The sequence below is a fragment of the Falco biarmicus genome, chromosome 6 (genome assembly GCF_023638135.1).
Source record: "Falco biarmicus isolate bFalBia1 chromosome 6, bFalBia1.pri, whole genome shotgun sequence".
Classification (NCBI taxonomy): domain Eukaryota; kingdom Metazoa; phylum Chordata; class Aves; order Falconiformes; family Falconidae; genus Falco; species Falco biarmicus.
Window position 1 is genome coordinate 46,414,093 of NC_079293.1, and position 19,460 is coordinate 46,433,552.

Consider the following 19,460-nt stretch of genomic DNA (forward strand, 5'->3'; position numbering starts at 1 on the left):
TAAAAGTAGGAACATGTGCCACACTTTGCTGCATGTGGAACTTTCTCCAGGAAATGTTTTTAAGAATACCAGGAATCAGCAGAGCTACCATGACCTCTATAGTAAAACAGTTGCACTACTTTGGAGTAAAGTCTTATCCAGAGTCCCAGTAGCAACGACCACCGCTTTGTTAGAATACACGCCAAGGGCTCACCCCCACAGATGCTTTACATTGCTTGTATTTGGCAGTATCATTGACACTTTCCTTTATCTTCCTTAGCTCTCTTTCTGTTGACAAAATCCAGTTTTCCAATTCAGAAAATCTGAAATAAAACATCACATAATGCAAAACAAGGAAATAAGTCAGACAAAAATTGCCGCCACCAAATGACCTCATAAATTTAAGCCAAAAATTACAGAATCTACTCAAAACCCCACTATAACTTGTGTAATTACTACATAAAGTACAGTTTTCTACTTGAGGCTAAAAATACAGTATTTATGTGGTACTGATCTGTGACGACATTTAGAGGAGTGGCCACACATAGGGCTCTAAGAGACCCAGCTAGCAATTGAGCTGACACCTGTTCTTATAGCCCTTCCAGGTGTCCGAGTGCTCTGTTAGCTTTACGTATGTGCTGGCTATCTGGGATTTGAGTTCCTTCAGGATTCGTTGGCTGCTTTCCAATGTAGCCCTCACTGGATCAGAAACTGGCAGTTTTTGGCACAGTTCTTCAATGCGTTGTAGCCTTTTCTCACAGAGATGGTAAGGTCCCTTGTCACCAAAGAACAACTGATAGGAGACAAAGCAGAAAATTCAATAAAAATACAAATTCGCAGAAATCACAGAGCATATCTATATATTTGTTACAAACTGTAGTAAGCTCAAATCAAAATTTTTGTTAAAGGCCTCAAGGACTGATCTGATTTAGTTGTGCACAGTGTTTGGTGGATTAAGAGTTGGTCAGACCTTCTGTTTATTACTGACATTAAAATGTATGTCTGTAAATGCCCATGTGGTAGCATATAATTCATACCATGTGTTCCTCGATCATCCTTTCATTGCCTTCTCTTGACAGCACCTTGTTCTGTCGAGCTAGTTCAGCTTTGCACTCCTCTACTGTGACCAAGAACTTGCTTTTCTGTACTTCAATCTTCAAGTGGATCAAATGATACGGGGCTTCTGTTTGAAGATCCTACACACCCATAGGAGCAAGAAACAAGCACAGAGATAAAACACTACTTCCATTACCTCAGCGTGAAGTTAATACAAACAAATTATCTAAAAACTGCTAATATAGAAAATAAAGCATATACATGCATGAACAGATGGGGGTTCCTCTATATTCATTTAAGTAAATAAAACAATTCTGTTACCAATACGTCTTAGATATACCATAAGGTTGTAAGTTCTTTGAACCAGAACATGTACGTATAAGGCACATTAAAGAGACATCTCGATTCTTGGCAAGATATACCAAATATTTTCTGTATAAAATAATAAAGCAAACAATAATAGTGAAACTACATTCACAACTGCTTCCAGAGGTTCCTGTTTGTGTGCTAGTGAGAAACCACTCATCCATCACTCCAACTCTGGCCTGCAATACACCATAGCAGGCAAAAAATTCCATAGCTTATGAACATTTGTTCAGTTTTTGGTCTTTGGCAGAAGACACAGTTTAAAATGATAGCCTGATCTCTTACAAATTTGTTTTATTAAGGTTGGGAAAGAAACTGCAATCATCCAACACCAGCATAAAGTAAAAAAAGCTAGCACCTATTATCAACAAAAGTTCTTCACACAGGTATGGCTGTAAGTAGGGTGAGAAATTAAGGTTTCATGATTAATTTCTCACATTTCTTGACTTTTGACCACTTAACAGGGCTTTTTCAAGAACATGTTTGTAGGTGTAACTGTATCTAATGTAAAATTTTTCTTTCCAATTCTACAGGAAGCCAAATTATACAACATTTTAAAAATTTATTTTATTTTAGTTTTTTTTCACACATATAGGTCACGCAGAAACATTCCAAAGTTAAGAGAATTTACAGAGACATCATTCAATGTCACTAACCTTCCACTGTCTATGGAGTTTTCTCACAGCTTCCTGCAGGTTGTGTTGCTCTTGTTCTGGGAGGATGTCAGTAAGCTCATCACACGCTTTCAGAAAAGCATTTAGGACTCTCTGATCCAACTGGTTAAAGAATTCCTGAAGTTGAGGTGGAAAGTGAGAAGTTGAAGCAGATTACTGATATGGTAACCTGCCAACAGGAAGCTGCCTAACACTGTAACTTTCAAGGTTACTTCTGCTGCATTGAAGAACTGAAGTTTGTGCTAAAGAAAGAACTATTTCTAAGCTATTTAAAGTCCAGCAAATTAGTTTATTCTCAGCCAGTGCACTAAAATGGTATTGTAGCAAGAATACATTTTAAAGATACATGCATAAATGATGGTTATAATACAGACACAGATATTGACCTGAAAAAAAAAAAAAAAAACCAAAAAAAACCCCCAGTGGATGCGTGAGACTGGGAGTGTCCTCACTCCCAATGGTTCCACTGGCAAAACTGACCCTAATTTCTAAGGGGTCTTCTCTCTTCACCTTCTGGTTGCTTACATTCATCAGTAAGAGGGTTGACCTTTTTTCCTTTCTGTTTTTCAATCTTAATATCAGTTTGACCTGATCTGTGTAACTTTTATATGTGAAAGAACTCCACATCAATTTTAAAAGTAAGTAGGTTTTCACTTGCATGTCATGCACTCAAAGATTTCCATGAGGAAGGTCAGAGAATTTACTCACGCTATGTTTCCTGAGAAGTTCTTCAGGATTTCCTTTTTCTTTTAAGCAACAATTGGCAATCTGTATTACCTTCTCCAGTTCTGCTCTAGACTCCTCAAATTTCTTCATCAAACGGCTATTTGCTTCTATGTTTTTTCTCCAGTCACCAGCTTTCCTGACCATATTCTGAGTTATAAGCAAAGAAAATGAGCTGGCACTTTCTCACTGATTTGTATTTGCTCTCTTTTACCATGATCTTACAAAAAAATGCATTTGATTGGCGTTACTCTTTCATATATATGCCATTCACAAGTGCTTCTTCATTTCATGCTCCCATTTTCCTGTTTTTTAGTACTTGTACTAAGGCTTGTGCTAATGTCATCCTTCATTCAAATAATGGCTAGCTATCTAATATAGATGTCTCTGCTACCTTCAGAATGCCTCTGCCATTTGGTTAGTGCTTTTTTCCAAAAACCTGCTCTCAAATGTAAAGCACCTGGTATGGCTAAAAGCTTGCCATTTCCTAATAGCAGACTACCTCCTTCTACATGACTCTACATGAAGGTGGTTTGATCTATGGATCCGACCAGTTCCATGCTACAGGTCTTCTGGCCTGGAGTAGGTTTGTACAATTATCACACTAGTAGGCCAGATAAGCAACCAGGCAGAAAGCTGCTTAAAAGACAGACAGTAAATTTTGTGGTTTAGTTGCTACTCTGGAATCCTCTTGCTTTGCAAACTTAGTCACAACTCTTCATTATTCTGCTTTATAGTCTGTCCCACTGCACCGTGTTATCCAGTGGTTATAATTCTATAAGCAAGTAACAAAATTTACCAGGAGAAATGAACAGTTCACTAGTTCACCTACAGCAAGGTAATTCCAACACTGCTTACTAACCGTACACTTTACCATCCTCACTGATTGCAAACCCAGTGTAAGGAATTGTAAGAAATTGTAACGATTTTACCCAGTGACCTAACTAAATCCATAGTTCTCAACTGAAGCATCTTGCTAAGCCTTTTTAAAGCTTCCTGATAAAATATTGTGTATAATAGTAGAATCATATAGGAATGTATTCTTTATATGAGAAAAAGCCACTTTCCAGATCCATAAATATTTTAACTCCGAGTATGCCACATTTTGTATGGTTATGCCATGTTTCATCAGTTTATCTTCTAACACAAAAACAGATAAATCATCATCCGTCTTTATAGAAACAGAAGAATTGATGTTTAACATAGTAGATTTACCAAGCTACTATTATGTGCTTCTGTTTCTATAAGCTAAACTTAACTCAAAATTTTATAAATCAAAACCCACTGATTTTAAATACAACCCACAAAACACAATATACATTTTGAAATCCACCTGTCAGAGACAGCTCTTTACTGTGGCTTAAAATTCATTTTAGATAGTTTTGTAATGAATGATAATAGCTTGAAAACAAATCTAACAGAACCTCCACATCTGGAGATCCGACTCCAAGGTAATGGTTAATTTCATGTTAGAGTGTGGCTAGACTTTGGCTGAACAGCCCCAAAAACATCAATATGGCTAATAACAACATAGAGCTCTACAGGTAAGGGGAATTATAGCTGAAAGTACACACCTTTATATTGACAAAAGCACATACATATTTGCAACTTTCTAGATTCACAATCCACTGCATTTTCTGAGGAAATACAAAGCCCAGGAATAGTAGCATTTGCAGTAACCTCCATCTTCCATGCTTTGTGTGAAAGGGAACGTATGGGAATATAGTAGGAGCAAAAAATTAGCCAAGGTAACAAAGTCAGAAGAAATTAACAGCGCAGCCCTAGCAAGTGGATTTCAGGTTCCTTGTTCCAAAGGAGCCTGAGATATGTGAAAGTTCTCCTCAAAGCCCAGGGTCCTCTAAGGCAGGCTCACCTCTGAATAACTGCATGGGGTATGTGACCATCAGTCCCCTTACTACCTAATACAAAAAAATCCTTAATTAATAACTTGTCAGCGAAGAGGTGAGCTCTCTATGGTAGCTCAAAAATAGGCACCAAGTATGGCATAATTACCTGAAAAGTAATCTGAACTTGTGTAACTTTCTTCTGAAATGTTGACTGATGGAAATGCTGTAACACTTCACTTGAAGCCACACGCTGCAGGATACTCTGACTATTTCTCTCAATCAGTGATAAATCTTTCTTGCAGTTTTCTTGATAAGCTACCAGATCCTGAAAGAAAAAAACATATATCCACCCTGGCCAGGAACAAAGGAGAAAAAAGTTTGGCAAAATAACAGGAAGATATTTTTTGATAATAAGAACAAAAGGGACGAATTTAAAGCATATGACAGACTACAAAATACGTTACACACAATAAGACAGATCATATAACCTTCTCCTTGTATGCAGAGTCTTGTACCCAAACAGAGCTCTAGCTATCTATAAAAAAAAAGATGCAGACTTGTACCAAAGTCTTTTGGGTAGTTTTAGAGAATACAGGTCAATACATTATTCTGTGATTTAATTTTATGGGATGTCTCTGTTTGTTGTATAATTGTAAGTAGACAGCAGTGAAAACAATAGCCATAAGAATAACAACTCTCAATAGCAGGCTGAGATGTCAACCTTTCTTGCCTTTCAGCAAATTAACCTTTCATGTCAGCTATTGGAATTCAGATTTTGTTACAAATTGCATTAAGTAATGAGAATTATACTTTAAAAAAAAAAAAAAAACCCAAACAAAAAAACCCAAACCAAAACAACAGTGAAGAAAAGATATGTGAAGTTGCACAGGCTGAAAAAAGGTTTAAAAAAAACCTATGGTGAGGAAACTGTTCTGTTATTTGAAGGAACACTGTATTCATCAGCATAAATCTCTGTTTACTCTCTGATCAGCAGAAACCAGCACTCTCCATATAACTGAGGAGATTTTGGCTCCTTGGTTAGCAAATAACTGTGGAAGAAACATGTATTTTTGTTGGACACTTGACTCAGGTGGTGTTCATAAAGAGAGGAGGATTTTCTCAGTAAGATAAATGGACTGGCTTGATTGAAGCTCACCAGATCTTTTTTTTTATCAAAATACGATCAAAGCTTGAAGTCACTGGATGAGAAGACCCTTCTTGTTCAATTTCTGGGCCAATCTCCAGAGGCATTATAGGCCTGAACTAATTTACATTCACACACACACAATTAAATGTCTTTGTTCCATGTTTGTTGGGTTTGGTTTTTTTTTAAGGGACTCTAAATGGCTTTGAAAAACTTCAGCTTCTTATGAAAAATTCATTTCTTTATATTTCCTGACAAATCCAACTCTAATGAAATGTGTACATCAGCTCTGAGGGACTATTTCTAGGCTACATACCACACACACACAAGGATGAACACCAATTCCTATGTTAGATCCTCATATTCTCCTTTAGTGAGTCCTGACTAGCTCTGAATTTTTCCAGAATGAAACACTTATTGGTCAGGTAGAAAGTTAATGTTCTACTACAATGTACTTCAAAGAAACCACTTCTGGACTTCCAAGAAACTTCCATAATTGTCCAAGAAAATCTAAGGAATTTCCCGATCATGTTATTTCATCTGCTTAACAAAAAAATCAATGTATTTCTGATATTTCAGTCCAAGTTCCACTAGATTGGGGGGGAAGGGGGGGGGGGGGGGGGGAAGTCTTATATTTACTTCTTGGATTGAAACCATGGGAACTAGGAGGGAACACAAGTTTCAGTCTTTGCATGTTTATGCGTAGCTGTCTTCAGGATATGCTACACTGCCTAAATATGAAGAAACATTTTTTCAGTTTACCAAGTTGCAATCCAAATCCCTAGAAAGCTAATTGTAAATACTCAGAGAGGCAGCAGATCTTTCTAAGATGGTTTTGGTTTTGAAACTTACTTGGGCTTTTTGTTTAAGAACAGTTGTAGGTTGTTCTTCAGGATCCACAATAGAAATTATTTCATTGACCTTTTCAAGAGATTCATAAAAATGTGTGATTTGTTTCTCCAGTTCTTCCAGTGGAGACAGCAGATGCTGGCTTTCATACAGCAGGGCACAGGTATACTCTTTAACCTTTTGGCCATTTGAAAGAAAAATAATTATTAAAAAAAAACTTGTAAAATTCAATAAATAGTAACTTCCTCTGCACATGGGTTTACATAGTTGTTACCTGCCTCTTTTAAGATAGGTCAATCCTATCATGTATTACTTCCTACAGAAAAGAATATTAAATTTAAGAATGGTTGTCTTAAAGTCTAAAAGAATAACATGTTCTTCACCCTGAATCAGTCTATTGTTACTATATGTTGGCTCAAATGCATATATCTGAGCATTTATGTGGGGCAGCTTACTATTTATGAGTTCAACAGTCTACAACACATGTAGTAGAAAAAGTATTCTGCAACCTTGCTCAGCTGCTCTTTGATCCTTGTCAAAGTTCCAAGCATTTCATTTGCTTCCTCTTGGGAAATTTCTTTTGTAACAAGTTGCACTGTTCTTGTAACCATTTTGTACTGAGCTTCCATTGCAGGCAATTTCTGCTTAATATTCTGAAACAAATGTTTCAAAAATTATTTCAACAACAGCATTTATGCATTCATGAGAGATACACGTCCTTCTCAAGAGAGAAAAGATATCTATTCCAATTATCAATTGTTTTCATTCCTGATTTTAGTGAATACTGGATCATCTTTCATATGCACAGAAACTGTGCCAAAGGGTATCAGTCAGTTCAACTGAATGTGATTTAAAACTACACAGAAATATCCAGTGGGACAGCATTTTGGAAATGTGTTCTAGAAGTGTCACTCATAGAATACGATTAGTCATATTAGCTATAGCAGAGATTACACAAAAAAGCACCACTGGTAAAAAAAAAAAGTAATAATGGAAATGCATATTAAATTAATTTCATGCTATCAGAATTAAATACTTACAAGTTTCTCTCTTATGAAGGATAAAGAAAGGAATGGAAGAAAGACACTCACTTCTAAATCTTGCACAAACATTTTGACATCAAGGAAGGACACTTCTACAGGGACTGAAAATTTCCTATTGCTTCCATCAATAAAAGCTGTCAAATGGGCAACACCATCCAAGTATTCCTTCTTCATTTTGTCCAGTTCATCTGCTCGAGCATACTAAGAAAATGTAAAGTAAAAAGAAACCAAAAGGTAATCACTCCAAATGAGGTATCTGGCAATTAATTAATGACTTAAGAGAATGAGCATGCTTTCAGTGCAACTGTTGGCTGAAAAAAAATGTATTCAACAAAATACGGAATGGAAACTAATCTAAATTAGACACTAATAGTCTGCGTAAGTTTCAACAGTGCTGATCCTAAAAGGAACATTCATACAAGAAGTCAGCCTTTTTTAATGTTGGGATCATTTGGAGATCACCAGTCTCATTTGTTTCTAACCTAGAACCAACAACTCATTTCATTTCTCATTACCTACAGAATCAATTTTAAAAATTCAGCAAAGAGAGTAGAACACGAGAATCCTACAGAAGCTGAAGGATAAGGGAAATGCCAATAAAAGAACTGCCGGCTGGAGGAAGGGGAAACACAGGTCTTAGAAAGTGGAAAAAGCTGTATGACAGAAATGGTGAAAAGCCAGTGAGACAAAACTTCTACAAAGGCATTTACATCCTGGGCATTACTGACAGTGAATCACCCTAAATATAATCAGCAAATAAAGTCTGAGAACATTCTAGCCAACAGCTTGGAAAAGTCACAGTGAAAAATGGGCAATCATTATTTGCTTTTCAGTTTACCTTCACTGCAATGGAATAACCAAGCCAGTAAAGAAGACAGATTCAGCATCTTCAAATAGGCAACTGCTATTTAAAATCACTCAAAGGGAAAAATACCGTTAGATGTATATTGACTATAGCAAAGGTATTTTCTAATGTGTTTATGAGGTGTGAAATACTTCTATGTAATTTAGCTTACATCTTCTCTGCTTTTTAAGAGCAAATAGAGCAACAACAATTGTTTTCCAATCAGTTGAATCTCTTCTGTGAGATAAAGGGTAGTTTTTCATTTACTATCAGTGCCTCCCTGTACACCAGATAGAAGCAATATCTGACCGACTTGGGGAAAACATTTGATTAATTAGCTTGCATTGTACTTGCTTATGGTTGCAGTACAATAATTGAATGCAACTTTCATTAAAGAGCAGTAAAAATACTCACTTTCACCATTCTCACTTTTTATCTTTACAGAGCTTTTACTATAACAATAGCCAATAATTTTCTTCAAAGAATAGTAGAAGATATGAATAAATAATATTCACTGTATCAAGACAGGAGACCATAAAGAAAAACTACAGCTTATACTACCTGAAAATGTACAAAAATAAAACCAAAAAGCTGTATAACCAAAATGATAAGCAAAAGAAAAGCCCAAATAAAATAAACTCCTGACAGGGATTCATTTCTAACTTAAATAATGACAAACAGTTAGCCACCTTACTAAGTTGTCCTATAGTCCTGCTAATGGGGTACATCTGTCTTGCTTGCATGGAAATAACGTGAAAAATAAAGAAGTATTTAAAAGTAACAACAGCAAAAACACATACCTGCTTAACTTGCATAAACAATTCTCTCCATCTTCCATTTAGTAACAGAAGCTGCTGTTTAAGGTCTCTGGAAATGGTCTCATCACATGTTTCAATCAGAAAATTACCAGCATCATTCATGGCTGTGTGCTGCTGTATCCAATGAGGTAAGTGCCGGAAGAAATCCTGAAGAATAAAATGAAAACACCATTCCAAAACTTTTTCAGTTAGTCTTTATCTTAATTATGAAACTAAAATTTAATCACCGGTTTATGGCTTGATAAAACTTTTTGAACAATTATCCTCTGAAGCTCTTCATATCAGATATGCCGTAACAGAATTTTAATGTCTGTGAACATAACCTAAAAATTACCACTGGTTTACTTACAGATCATTTTACTTCAGTGAGTAGCTTCAGTTAAACTAATGGAACTCCTCCTTAAGAGAAAGCTCCATAATGCAAAATACTGTTAGTGATCATCTAATTTCTGTCTTGCAACAGTATGGGCTGATAGTAACCTGGGCCATTTACACACTGTAAAGAGACTCTTCCCTTACTGTGAACCATATGCAGCCTTCCAAGGTCTGGCATCCCAGAAGACCTGAGAATAATTCTTTATGATTGCTTCCTCCTGTCTCAGAGTAGGTGAGTGGGGAGGCGAAAGGGACGGTTTTCACAGATTTTTTTTCCACTGTTCCAGTGAGACAACCTAGCTCAGCCATAGCGCCAAATGCTTCGGTGCGTCTTGTAGCTAGGTACCCATGCATATATTGGTTGAAGGGACAAAGACCAGCTCCCTCCCTCCCTTTTCACTCTTCAAGAGGACAGGCAACTGTTCCTAAGGCAGGTATCTCCAGGCTTTTGACTACCAGTCACAGAGCCTGCTATATGAGCTATACCAGTAAAGAAAAACAGTAAACTCAATCACTGTCCCATGATTGCCCACATCCTCTGACATGGTTTTGGCTTGTCCCTGCTACCTTTCTTCCAAACGATGCACAATTCAATGGACGGCACATAGCAAGGACTGTTCCCCATAGACTGCATTATAAGGCCATGTTCTTTCAAGGAAGAAAGAGTAGCCACAAGGATGCAAGCTGAACCATGCCACTTGGTCCTCAGGGCTAAGGAAGGGGCACTGACCCATTTTATTTATGACTATCAATCTACCCTATAATTCCAAGACTGGTCATCTGACAGTGACAGTCCCGTGCAATCATTTGCTCAGTGGCAGGTGTGGAAAAGTCCTGTTCAACTGAACTGTCAGTCACGCCAAGTTTCAGAGCTACAGTTCTCAAACTTCATACTTGTCAGAACTCAGCCACATGTAAAAACAGTTCTGATACAACAAAAAAGGAAAAAAAAAGTCAAATGGATGTATACTGCTCAAATTTGTTCGAAAGAGAATTGAACAACATACAGTGTTTTAAATTCCTAAAGCTGAGATCGGTAGAGTACAGGTGCTCTGAACTGATATATCAGTGAATAAACTTAATCATCTCAGTAAATTGTATGTGCAGTTTGAATCTTCTTCTACTCGCAGTGGAGCACAACCCATGCTTTGTGCAAAGGCTACCTTCTGTGAGCACATCCAAAAGGAATCAAAAGGTACTGAATCTGTCACTGGTCAGTTCTCCAATGGTCAGGCTTGCTAGAGGTCAAAAAGGAAAAATCACATGGAGTAAACTATTTGCATCATTGCTCTCACACACCTATTTCCACAAAGCATTACCATCCTCAGACCCTGTCTCCATTTCAGAAGTCAACCTAAAGCATGTGTAAAATTTGGACATGTTTGGAATGTACTGTGAAGCACACCTCAATTAATACAATGCAGCTCTTTCTAAGGAAGTCCCCACATGAGATCTGGAAGTCCTGATACCATTTGGATACAGCTGTTGGAGAAAGGTGTAGGAGAGTGCAGTTACAACAGGGTTATGATGGCAAGTGCTGAAGAGGTACTGCAAGTAAATAAATGAGTTGTAGAAGGAGTGGTTTGTTCATTAATACATTTACTGTTAAATTTCTAGAACTTTGCAGTAGGAAAAAACCAAGCGCATACTGATCATTTTTGCAAGTTCTTCTGTGCTACAGGTTCACAATAAGGTTTCTGAAAACAGAAGCCAATGAGAAAGCCAACAAGACACTTCCTTTTGCAAAAAGAACGGTGGTACTTGCTAGTCTTGAAATCATATAGAGATAATGGAAAGAAGAAAGCATGACAGCATGGTAAGGGGCTCCTATGGTCCTTGCCTAGGATACAGTATGGTGCGGTTTAGTAGTGCAGGTAACGTTTGCAAATGAGCATCAATGAAATCTTTCCATCGTATTACTGATATGTTTATGGTTTTACAAAACAAATCTTTGAAAATGTTTTAAAAAGTTTTATGCCATATTCCAAGCAATAGTTATCAACTTTCACCTGGTATCCCAGATGCCTGTGCGGACAGCTGCATTAATATTAACTGTACAAACCAATGAAAGTATTGCTCTTGGGTTTAATAACCAAATATAAAACTGATAAATCAGAACTGTCTTTTTAACCAAGTGAACATTATTGCTGTGGAGTGCTAAATTCAACATTAATAGTAGAAGTAACTTTTAAAATATGTATCCCAGTCTACAAGTGAATTATGTTACATATCAGTAATCTTTAAGTTTTCAGGTAATGTAATTTTAACAAGAAATTAACATTTGGGAAGAATAACGCTTTCATGTCTAAGGTTTTCCACAAGGCTTTTTGAAACTCTTCATATATTAGAATGGTAAGTACTTGCTGGATTTAGGTTAGAATTCAGAAGCAAGTATATACTGTATTGATATGTTTAGATTTCTGCTTTAAAAATCTTTAAAGGTAAAGTTATAAAACTGATCAGTGCAGTAATTATTTTTGTTTTATTCATATATATGGATATATGAATATTTCATTTTAAACACTGCCAAGTTACTTACATAAAACATACACAAGGAGCTAAGATCAACCTCATCAGCTGAGGTCATCCTTCCTGCTCAGTAATAACTGTTGGTATTTATATTATGCCAGACTATTGAATCCTTTTCACAATTTGTTTTTATTTTAAAAGTGTATTTGATTCTTTTACTTCAATTTAAATTAACAAACTTTTACCAATAATCACACTGTTTTTTCATATAAAATGAAATGCTCATTCCTGATGTCATATCAGTTTGACATGTTACAACCTATGAAAACCATACCTTGGTGTTAAAAGCTGGACAGTTGCTATGTTGGGATTGGGTGAAAATGTAGCACCTATTAAATGAAGTATTAATCAAGCTAGTCTGGGTCTTTATTGAAGTTTCACAAACATAAATCCTAGTGCTTTCATTACTCTAATATTAAAAGAGAAGGGGAAAAAAAAAAAAAGACAACAAAATTATCTTTATGACTGTAGGTCCCCAAGAGGAACTGTCTAATCCATTTCCCTGGTGTTTTAGAAATCTTTTAAATACTTAACCATCAAACATAACAACGCATATTAATAATGTTGTCTTGTGAAGGCAACTAATATTAAAATATGTCATCTATATGGTAGAAAAATCAGTGAAAAAAATAATTTTCTTTCTGTCATATGCAGCACAGCTGCACTTTGGTGCTGAGGTGTATTTGCCTTTGAGTGAATCACGTACCATTCCTATCTTTGAGCAATGCTGCTGCCCTATATTCATGTCAAAGATGCCTCAAACCATGTTATCATAGGCGGTGCCTTCCTTCGCGGTGTGTATATATCTGTACATGCTATATGTGCAAACATTGAAACACCTATAATGGGTGTAGACAGTATGCCAGAAACTGAAAAAAATCTCTCCCTTTTGTATGACATTTTGTAAAACAACCTAAGAAAATGCAAAAACACATCGCACATTTCATAATTTACAAAATAGCCATATATATAAGCTGTTAGTGCATACCTTTTTAGAATGTTCAGGCTGATTCAGCATTTTTTCAGCATCTTCCAGCCAAGCTTGTAGACCTGCCACAGTGCTGCTATATCTGTCCCAATTAGCAATTACTTCTTCTAACATGCTTCTTACACTTCTCACCTCTACAGAGAGGTTCCTCCACTGTGCTGTTGTCTCACTCATGAATTTCATCACATTCTCAACTTCTTCCACTGAGATACAGGAAAGACATTGATTATTTTGGTTCATTATTATTTCTGTAAGGCTAAATCTTATGTTATGCCTATCTATTCGTATCCATCAGGGAAATAGATTTTATTGCAACTTCTATTTTAGTAAGCTTTTATATACATATGCTCAGTTCCCAGCCCAATTTTAGTCCAAAATTACAGCTAAGAAATAAAAGTTGTGAATTAAAGACTAAGGAAAGTACAAAAACATGAGTGCTATATCACAACAGTCATACTGCATATTCAATGTGGTGTTAATTTCCAATCTATAATAAAAGAAATCAAGAGAGGAAGTTTCCCTAAAAAAGAAGAAAATAATAGAGATGTATAATGTACAAACACATATTATATCTACATTGAAAAGTACTGAATGGAATTCTGATCTTCCTTCCACTGACTTTAAAACCAAACTGCTGCTAATTTTTACCATTTATTTTTTAGTATTTTCCTCATGGCAATAAAGAAACAAGCGTGTCCTCATACCAGAAGAAAACAGAGAGAAGAAAAAGGACCCAAGGAAATCCTGAGACTTCATAAAATATGCAGAATATAGATAACTTAAAACCAATTTTTATAAGGTGTCTAATTTGCACTGCTGTTTCTGAATTCATAGAAGTGAGTAGCTGCCCTTTAGAAAATAACTTGTTACTGGACTTTCTTAATAGCATCGAATAAATTATTAATTTCATTCTTTCTAAGAATACCTTGTAGAAAATGTTTACTTTTGTAAAATTTGAGAGTCACCATCATCAACTTAAATTTCACAACAAAAAAAGATATCAATTTTCTCTCCACACCTGCTAACCACTTTAGCAGCTGCAGCAATCCTCCACAGACATTACTGCGTTATCTCCCCGGCAGAGATTAAAGTGATCTCATGTCTGTAACTATCTAGGTCAAATATTGCCCTCATGCATTCTCACTGAACTCAGCAGTGTTCAGGAATTACAGAAGGCCGCTGTTGAATTGGCTACACAGTTTTCTCGTGCCTGTCCATACTTCAGCTATCATTTGGGCTCCTCTTATAGGTTTTCACAGTTAATGAGGAATCTTCAGTAAATCAGAGGGTACTTTTGCTACTACAACAATGGGACCAACTTTCTGTCTTTTTCTAGTAAATGAAGCTAAGCCAGGGAGCTTTTCCAGGCACCAGAAGATAATCTTCCCTACTCCTAACTTGGTCTCTGGCACACTTTTGGCCCAAATCAACAACACAATCTGGAAGTTAGCATGGACCACGGACTTTGACCATTAGGAAGTCTGAACGTGACTACCCTCTTCTGGGATTAAGAAATTTTAACATCAGGAGGGCAGGCAGCTCTGTACCAGATGGCTTCATGCTAGAAAACATGTGAAATTGCTACCAGAGGCTGTAGCCTCCCTGGTGAAATGCAGCTGCTTTACAGCTCTGCTGCATGGAAGAAACAAATATTGGATCTTTTCAGAGGATACTTATATCGAAAGAGATTAAATGGTGTCCCATGACGAAAGAAACATACGCCTTTACCTGAGCCATTTGCTTTGGCGTACATTTCAGCTGCTCTTTTCAAGATCTGGTAAGTAACTTCATACTGCTCAAAGAACTTACTATTTTCAATAACAGACTGAAAAGAAAGAAAAAGTTACAACACAAAACAAAGATAGGTATTAAGAATATGGATAGTTTCCATTAAATTACATCAGGACTGTGATGACAAATTTCTGCTTCATTAGTCTTCCATTCATTTTTTTAATCATTATAAAATAACATTTAAATTATCATAAACATTGTCATCATTATTATAAAATAATACCTAGATTTCACCTTTTCAGATTAATGGTACAGCACAGTCCCCCTTTACAAATACAGTTTATTAACTTTGCATATGGAATGATTAGTATGTTCTTAGTTAGTCTGCTAGTTGCTGACTTGGTGAAACTCACTGGCATATGATGCACTGAATATGCAGAAAGTGAGCAATTAACTTCAAAGTTATTTAATGTAAACTGTTTTACACTGAAATCTAAATGGAATCATTTTAATATAAAAGAAAATGATCCTATATGGATGACAAATACAGTTAAAATTTAAAAACTGTTCCTCGACTAAACCTTTCAGAAAGGCAGATTTCTTTTTAAGAGATAAAAGACATTTGACTTATCCATCAGGTTTCCTTTATTTTTTAATGTGTTATAGCATGACTAATAATTTATCTGGAAATATTTTGGTCACAAAGTTATGGCTCTTTATCATTTATGCCTTATGGCAAATGACACTTTTTTTTACATGTCTTTCAGAAATGTTACTTCCTTTAAGTGTGATATATAATTATATCTCTAAATTATGCAAGCATACTGTATCTTGAGCTACCACTGTTAAAAAAAAAGGAGAAAAAATGCTCTTTTACAGGGCTTTTATATTGCCTTACCTATTGTAATTATCTAGAGTTTTGGAATGGTTTTTTAACTTATGCTACCTCCCATGCCTCCTCAGTTACAGATCTACAAAATTAAAGCAAGTATATTTCACATATGTCTATGCAAGCTTTGGACTGTCAGAAGAGAAAAAAATCTATGTGTACTAGTGTGATTTTGGTAAAATCAGGTTTCAGGTGAAGTCAAAGTTCAGTGTACTTTGTGTATTCATCAAATCACGTTATACAACATGAAAAATGGTTTTAAAAATTAGTCTGCCAGACAGTATACATGTACAAATGTTCCATTTTAAAACATTTTACAGTTGCTGTGTCAAATCACCGGTTGTCTAGTACATAACTTAGAAATGTGTTTATAACCAAGGAAACTAGAAGTCAAGGACAACCAGAATTTTTCTGTGCTCTATGGTTCAAAATAATATCTGGCATGTATAAAGAACTACATCTCTACCATGAATTATGAGACAAACTCCAGACTTTCACTTTTGCCAAACCTATACACACAGACATTCTACTGTGAGCCAAAAACTGCAAGACTTCATACAAGAAATTAAAAGGCTGTATCAAATGACTTAGATAATGCTGATCTCAAGAGCAATTGGGAATATTTTGAAAAATTAAATAGAGACATTTTTCTGATTAATATTGTCTCCCATCTGACAAGATCCCTTAATGAAAATATGTAGCTTTTCCCAAAACCATATAGCATATGGTGCTAAAAAAGTGCTAATAAAGCAATGCCAAAACACAGTTCTGTGGGTTAATATCCATGGATATCTGTACCCAGTATCTCCATTACAGCTGAGAGACTGGTACACTATATTTTTCAGGCTGATTATGTACAATCTGTGCTGACCTTTACTTCCAGGATGCGACAGGCAGGTGAAAAGAAAATGGGATAAAGTAATAACCATCACTTATTTTTAGGCTACAGTACCTAAATATTTTTCAGCCATACATTCTCTGCAGATCCTAACTATGCATGTTCCTAGAATGCTGAAATTGCTCAGTCTGCTTTGGCAGACAAACAGACTTACATTTTTATCTCCTACTAATATAGTCACTGACTATAAGGTTTGCTATAAGGTTTAATTCCTGAATTTTTATATGTTCCTAACTGCTAAGTTTAAACATAGCACGGGAAAAGTGTGAACAGGTCTTCAGTTCTCATTTTGTAGAGAAATTTTATTGAAGTTTTCTTCCAAAGCCATAAAACCTTTAAGACTGTGGGGGCATCAATAACTTTCTCTACACAGTGTCCTGGCTCTGAATAGTTCTGTAACTGTATGAATTCATCCCAAACTAAATGTTGCTATGCAATCTTCCCTGTATGGATATGGAAAAGAGTATTTAGCCCAGCCTTGGTTTTGAAAAAAAACCCTCACACCCTAATGTAGAAGTGCAGCAATGGTGCAATTCCGCCAGCCCCATGGCACTGTAAGCATGGATTTAACAATATACAGCAGCAGCATAAGACCAAAAGAGAACATATCAATCAGCATTTGTAAGTCAATAGCCTATGTTTCTTAACATGATATATGGATGATGCAGATCTAGAGCAATCTCCTTCCAGAACAGAAGTAATGGATATAATATACTAATGTTAAGCAGGAGAAGAAAATGTTCTTTAAAATAATGACTCCCCTACCAGTACAGTGTACTGAACAAGTACACAGAGCCAGCATAACTTCTTTCTTTTCTTCATTTGGAAGACTTTAATAAAACACTACTGTGAGGGACTGCATGCCAAAAACGTCTCTCTGTACTTAACTGTGTATAGTCACTATAAAGGCCATCTATGCAGTGGTAAAAGAAAATGAAATTGAGTTCTTTGAAATTGCTGTGTAAGGTAAGTAAAAATATAGGATCTGGAACCTCCAGTTATGCTTGGTAAGTTGATGGTTGGACAGTTAACAGCTGGGACATTATTTCTGTTTTTTAAGAGATGGTGCAAAGAGAATCACTGTCATTTTTAGCCTTTTGACTAAAGTTTCTCCATGGGGAAGACAGATTCACCTCTGAAAAGATACTCCATAAGGATGTAGTTATGAATTTGATGACTGGCAAGTCTCATTTCTGTTTCTGTTCTTTTATTCCTTTCTAGTAATCTGAAATATGAATATTTCAAAAGTAATTATAAAAAAATGACAACGACCCCAACTTACAATATAATTTTGAAGAAGTAGTTCCACCGACTCTCGCCTTCCATATTTTATAATCCATGATTTTAACTTTGATTCTGCAAGGACTAAAAGTGACAGTAGACGGTACTTCAGTTCCAGAAACTCCATCTTCAACAGATGGAGCTCAGACGAAGAAACAACAAAATTAAACCTATAAAATGAATCACACTGTAATAGCAATATTCATTTTCGCAGGAGAGAATGAAAGCTTTAGTTACAGTTCAGATATTTTTCTAATCTTTCACCTAATTCAGAGTCTACATTTAATTATGCATGATGATCACTCTGATGACAGATCTTGAATAGCAAATCAATTACATTTCTATTTATTCATAGAAATCATCAGTTTACATCTGTTGCTAAGTTTTGCAAAGTCATTTTTCTTTTATCTTTTCACATGTATCCCAGCTGTTGTTACATAACATTTCTTCCAGGGACAAATAATAACAGGATCAATGTAAGAAAGTATCCCCTTCCCAAACCCACAGCTTATGTTGATTCTCATCAATCTTTAAAGCATCAGGCTTTTCGGTATATTTTAAAGTATATTCTAGGAGGTTTTTCCTTTCAATTTTTTCATGCTTGCCACTGAGAAACATAATTAGACAGTGATTTCTACATGAATAAATTAAAAAGGAGACAGGTTCCATTTCATTCACAGAGGGTTTTTATTTCAGATTGAAAACCTTACCTCTCTGCCATATCCTCTAATTGGTCAGGTGGAACAGGTACTCCGTTAACAGACCTGGCCCCGTGGATCTCATGAAATGCCTTTTTGTGACCATCTATGTTTTTCAGCAAATCCTGATTTGATTTGGCGGGGTGTGGGGTGTGGGGTGCAGAGAGGGAGAATGAGAGAGAATGAGAGAGAGAGAGAGAAGGAGAGAATCAGAGAAGGCTCACAGTAGGCTATCTAACTAATAAGCACAATTTTAAGCCTGCACTGATGACTCAATGTAGTTAACTATTTGATCATGCTCTCACATTTGCATGCAAGGCTATGCATACCACAAAAGCATTTACATCAACTTGAACATTTACATAGGGACCCCCCTTAAAAGATGCTTTGCTAAAGCTGTGTCTAACAATTATGGAAGATTTTAAAACAGAGACTACACTGCAAAGGTTTAATAAAACAAGAACTCTTAACCGTATTAAATAATCCCTGAAATGCAGTCTGCAAATACTCTAACATCACAACAACACAATCTTGCTGAATTTACTCTTTACATCTTCATAACAGATACTAACCTTTATTAAGTATAGATTCAAATTTTCAGCAACTAATCTACTCCACTATATATAGGCAGAAGATCCACAGCTCCTTATGTAAGTACATATTCAATATTTAGTGAACTTTTCACTCTCTCAGAATCAAAAGATTTCAGAATCGCTCGCTCTATATTA

General features: G+C 35.9%; 1 protein-coding gene across 15 annotated transcripts in view; it reads right to left on the reverse strand.

Annotated features, from left to right (window-relative positions):
* Positions 1-19,460, reverse strand: part of SYNE1 (spectrin repeat containing nuclear envelope protein 1) — a 316,992-nt gene that overhangs the window by 207,002 nt on the left and 90,530 nt on the right. For 14 of the 15 annotated variants that reach the window (XM_056344229.1, XM_056344228.1, XM_056344232.1 and 11 more), the window contains 14 exons: positions 18,745-18,857; positions 18,036-18,204; positions 14,964-15,060; positions 13,236-13,438; positions 9,326-9,490; positions 7,730-7,882; positions 7,148-7,291; positions 6,642-6,815; positions 4,812-4,970; positions 2,784-2,948; positions 2,058-2,192; positions 1,017-1,175; positions 564-772; positions 194-302 (listed from right to left, as the gene is read on the reverse strand). In XM_056344229.1, the coding sequence (XP_056200204.1) occupies positions 194-302; positions 564-772; positions 1,017-1,175; positions 2,058-2,192; positions 2,784-2,948; positions 4,812-4,970; positions 6,642-6,815; positions 7,148-7,291; positions 7,730-7,882; positions 9,326-9,490; positions 13,236-13,438; positions 14,964-15,060; positions 18,036-18,204; positions 18,745-18,857 (2,154 nt within the window). The remainder of the gene's footprint in view (positions 1-193; positions 303-563; positions 773-1,016; positions 1,176-2,057; positions 2,193-2,783; positions 2,949-4,811; positions 4,971-6,641; positions 6,816-7,147; positions 7,292-7,729; positions 7,883-9,325; positions 9,491-13,235; positions 13,439-14,963; positions 15,061-18,035; positions 18,205-18,744; positions 18,858-19,460) is intronic. The other variant, XM_056344227.1, reaches the window with a different exon arrangement.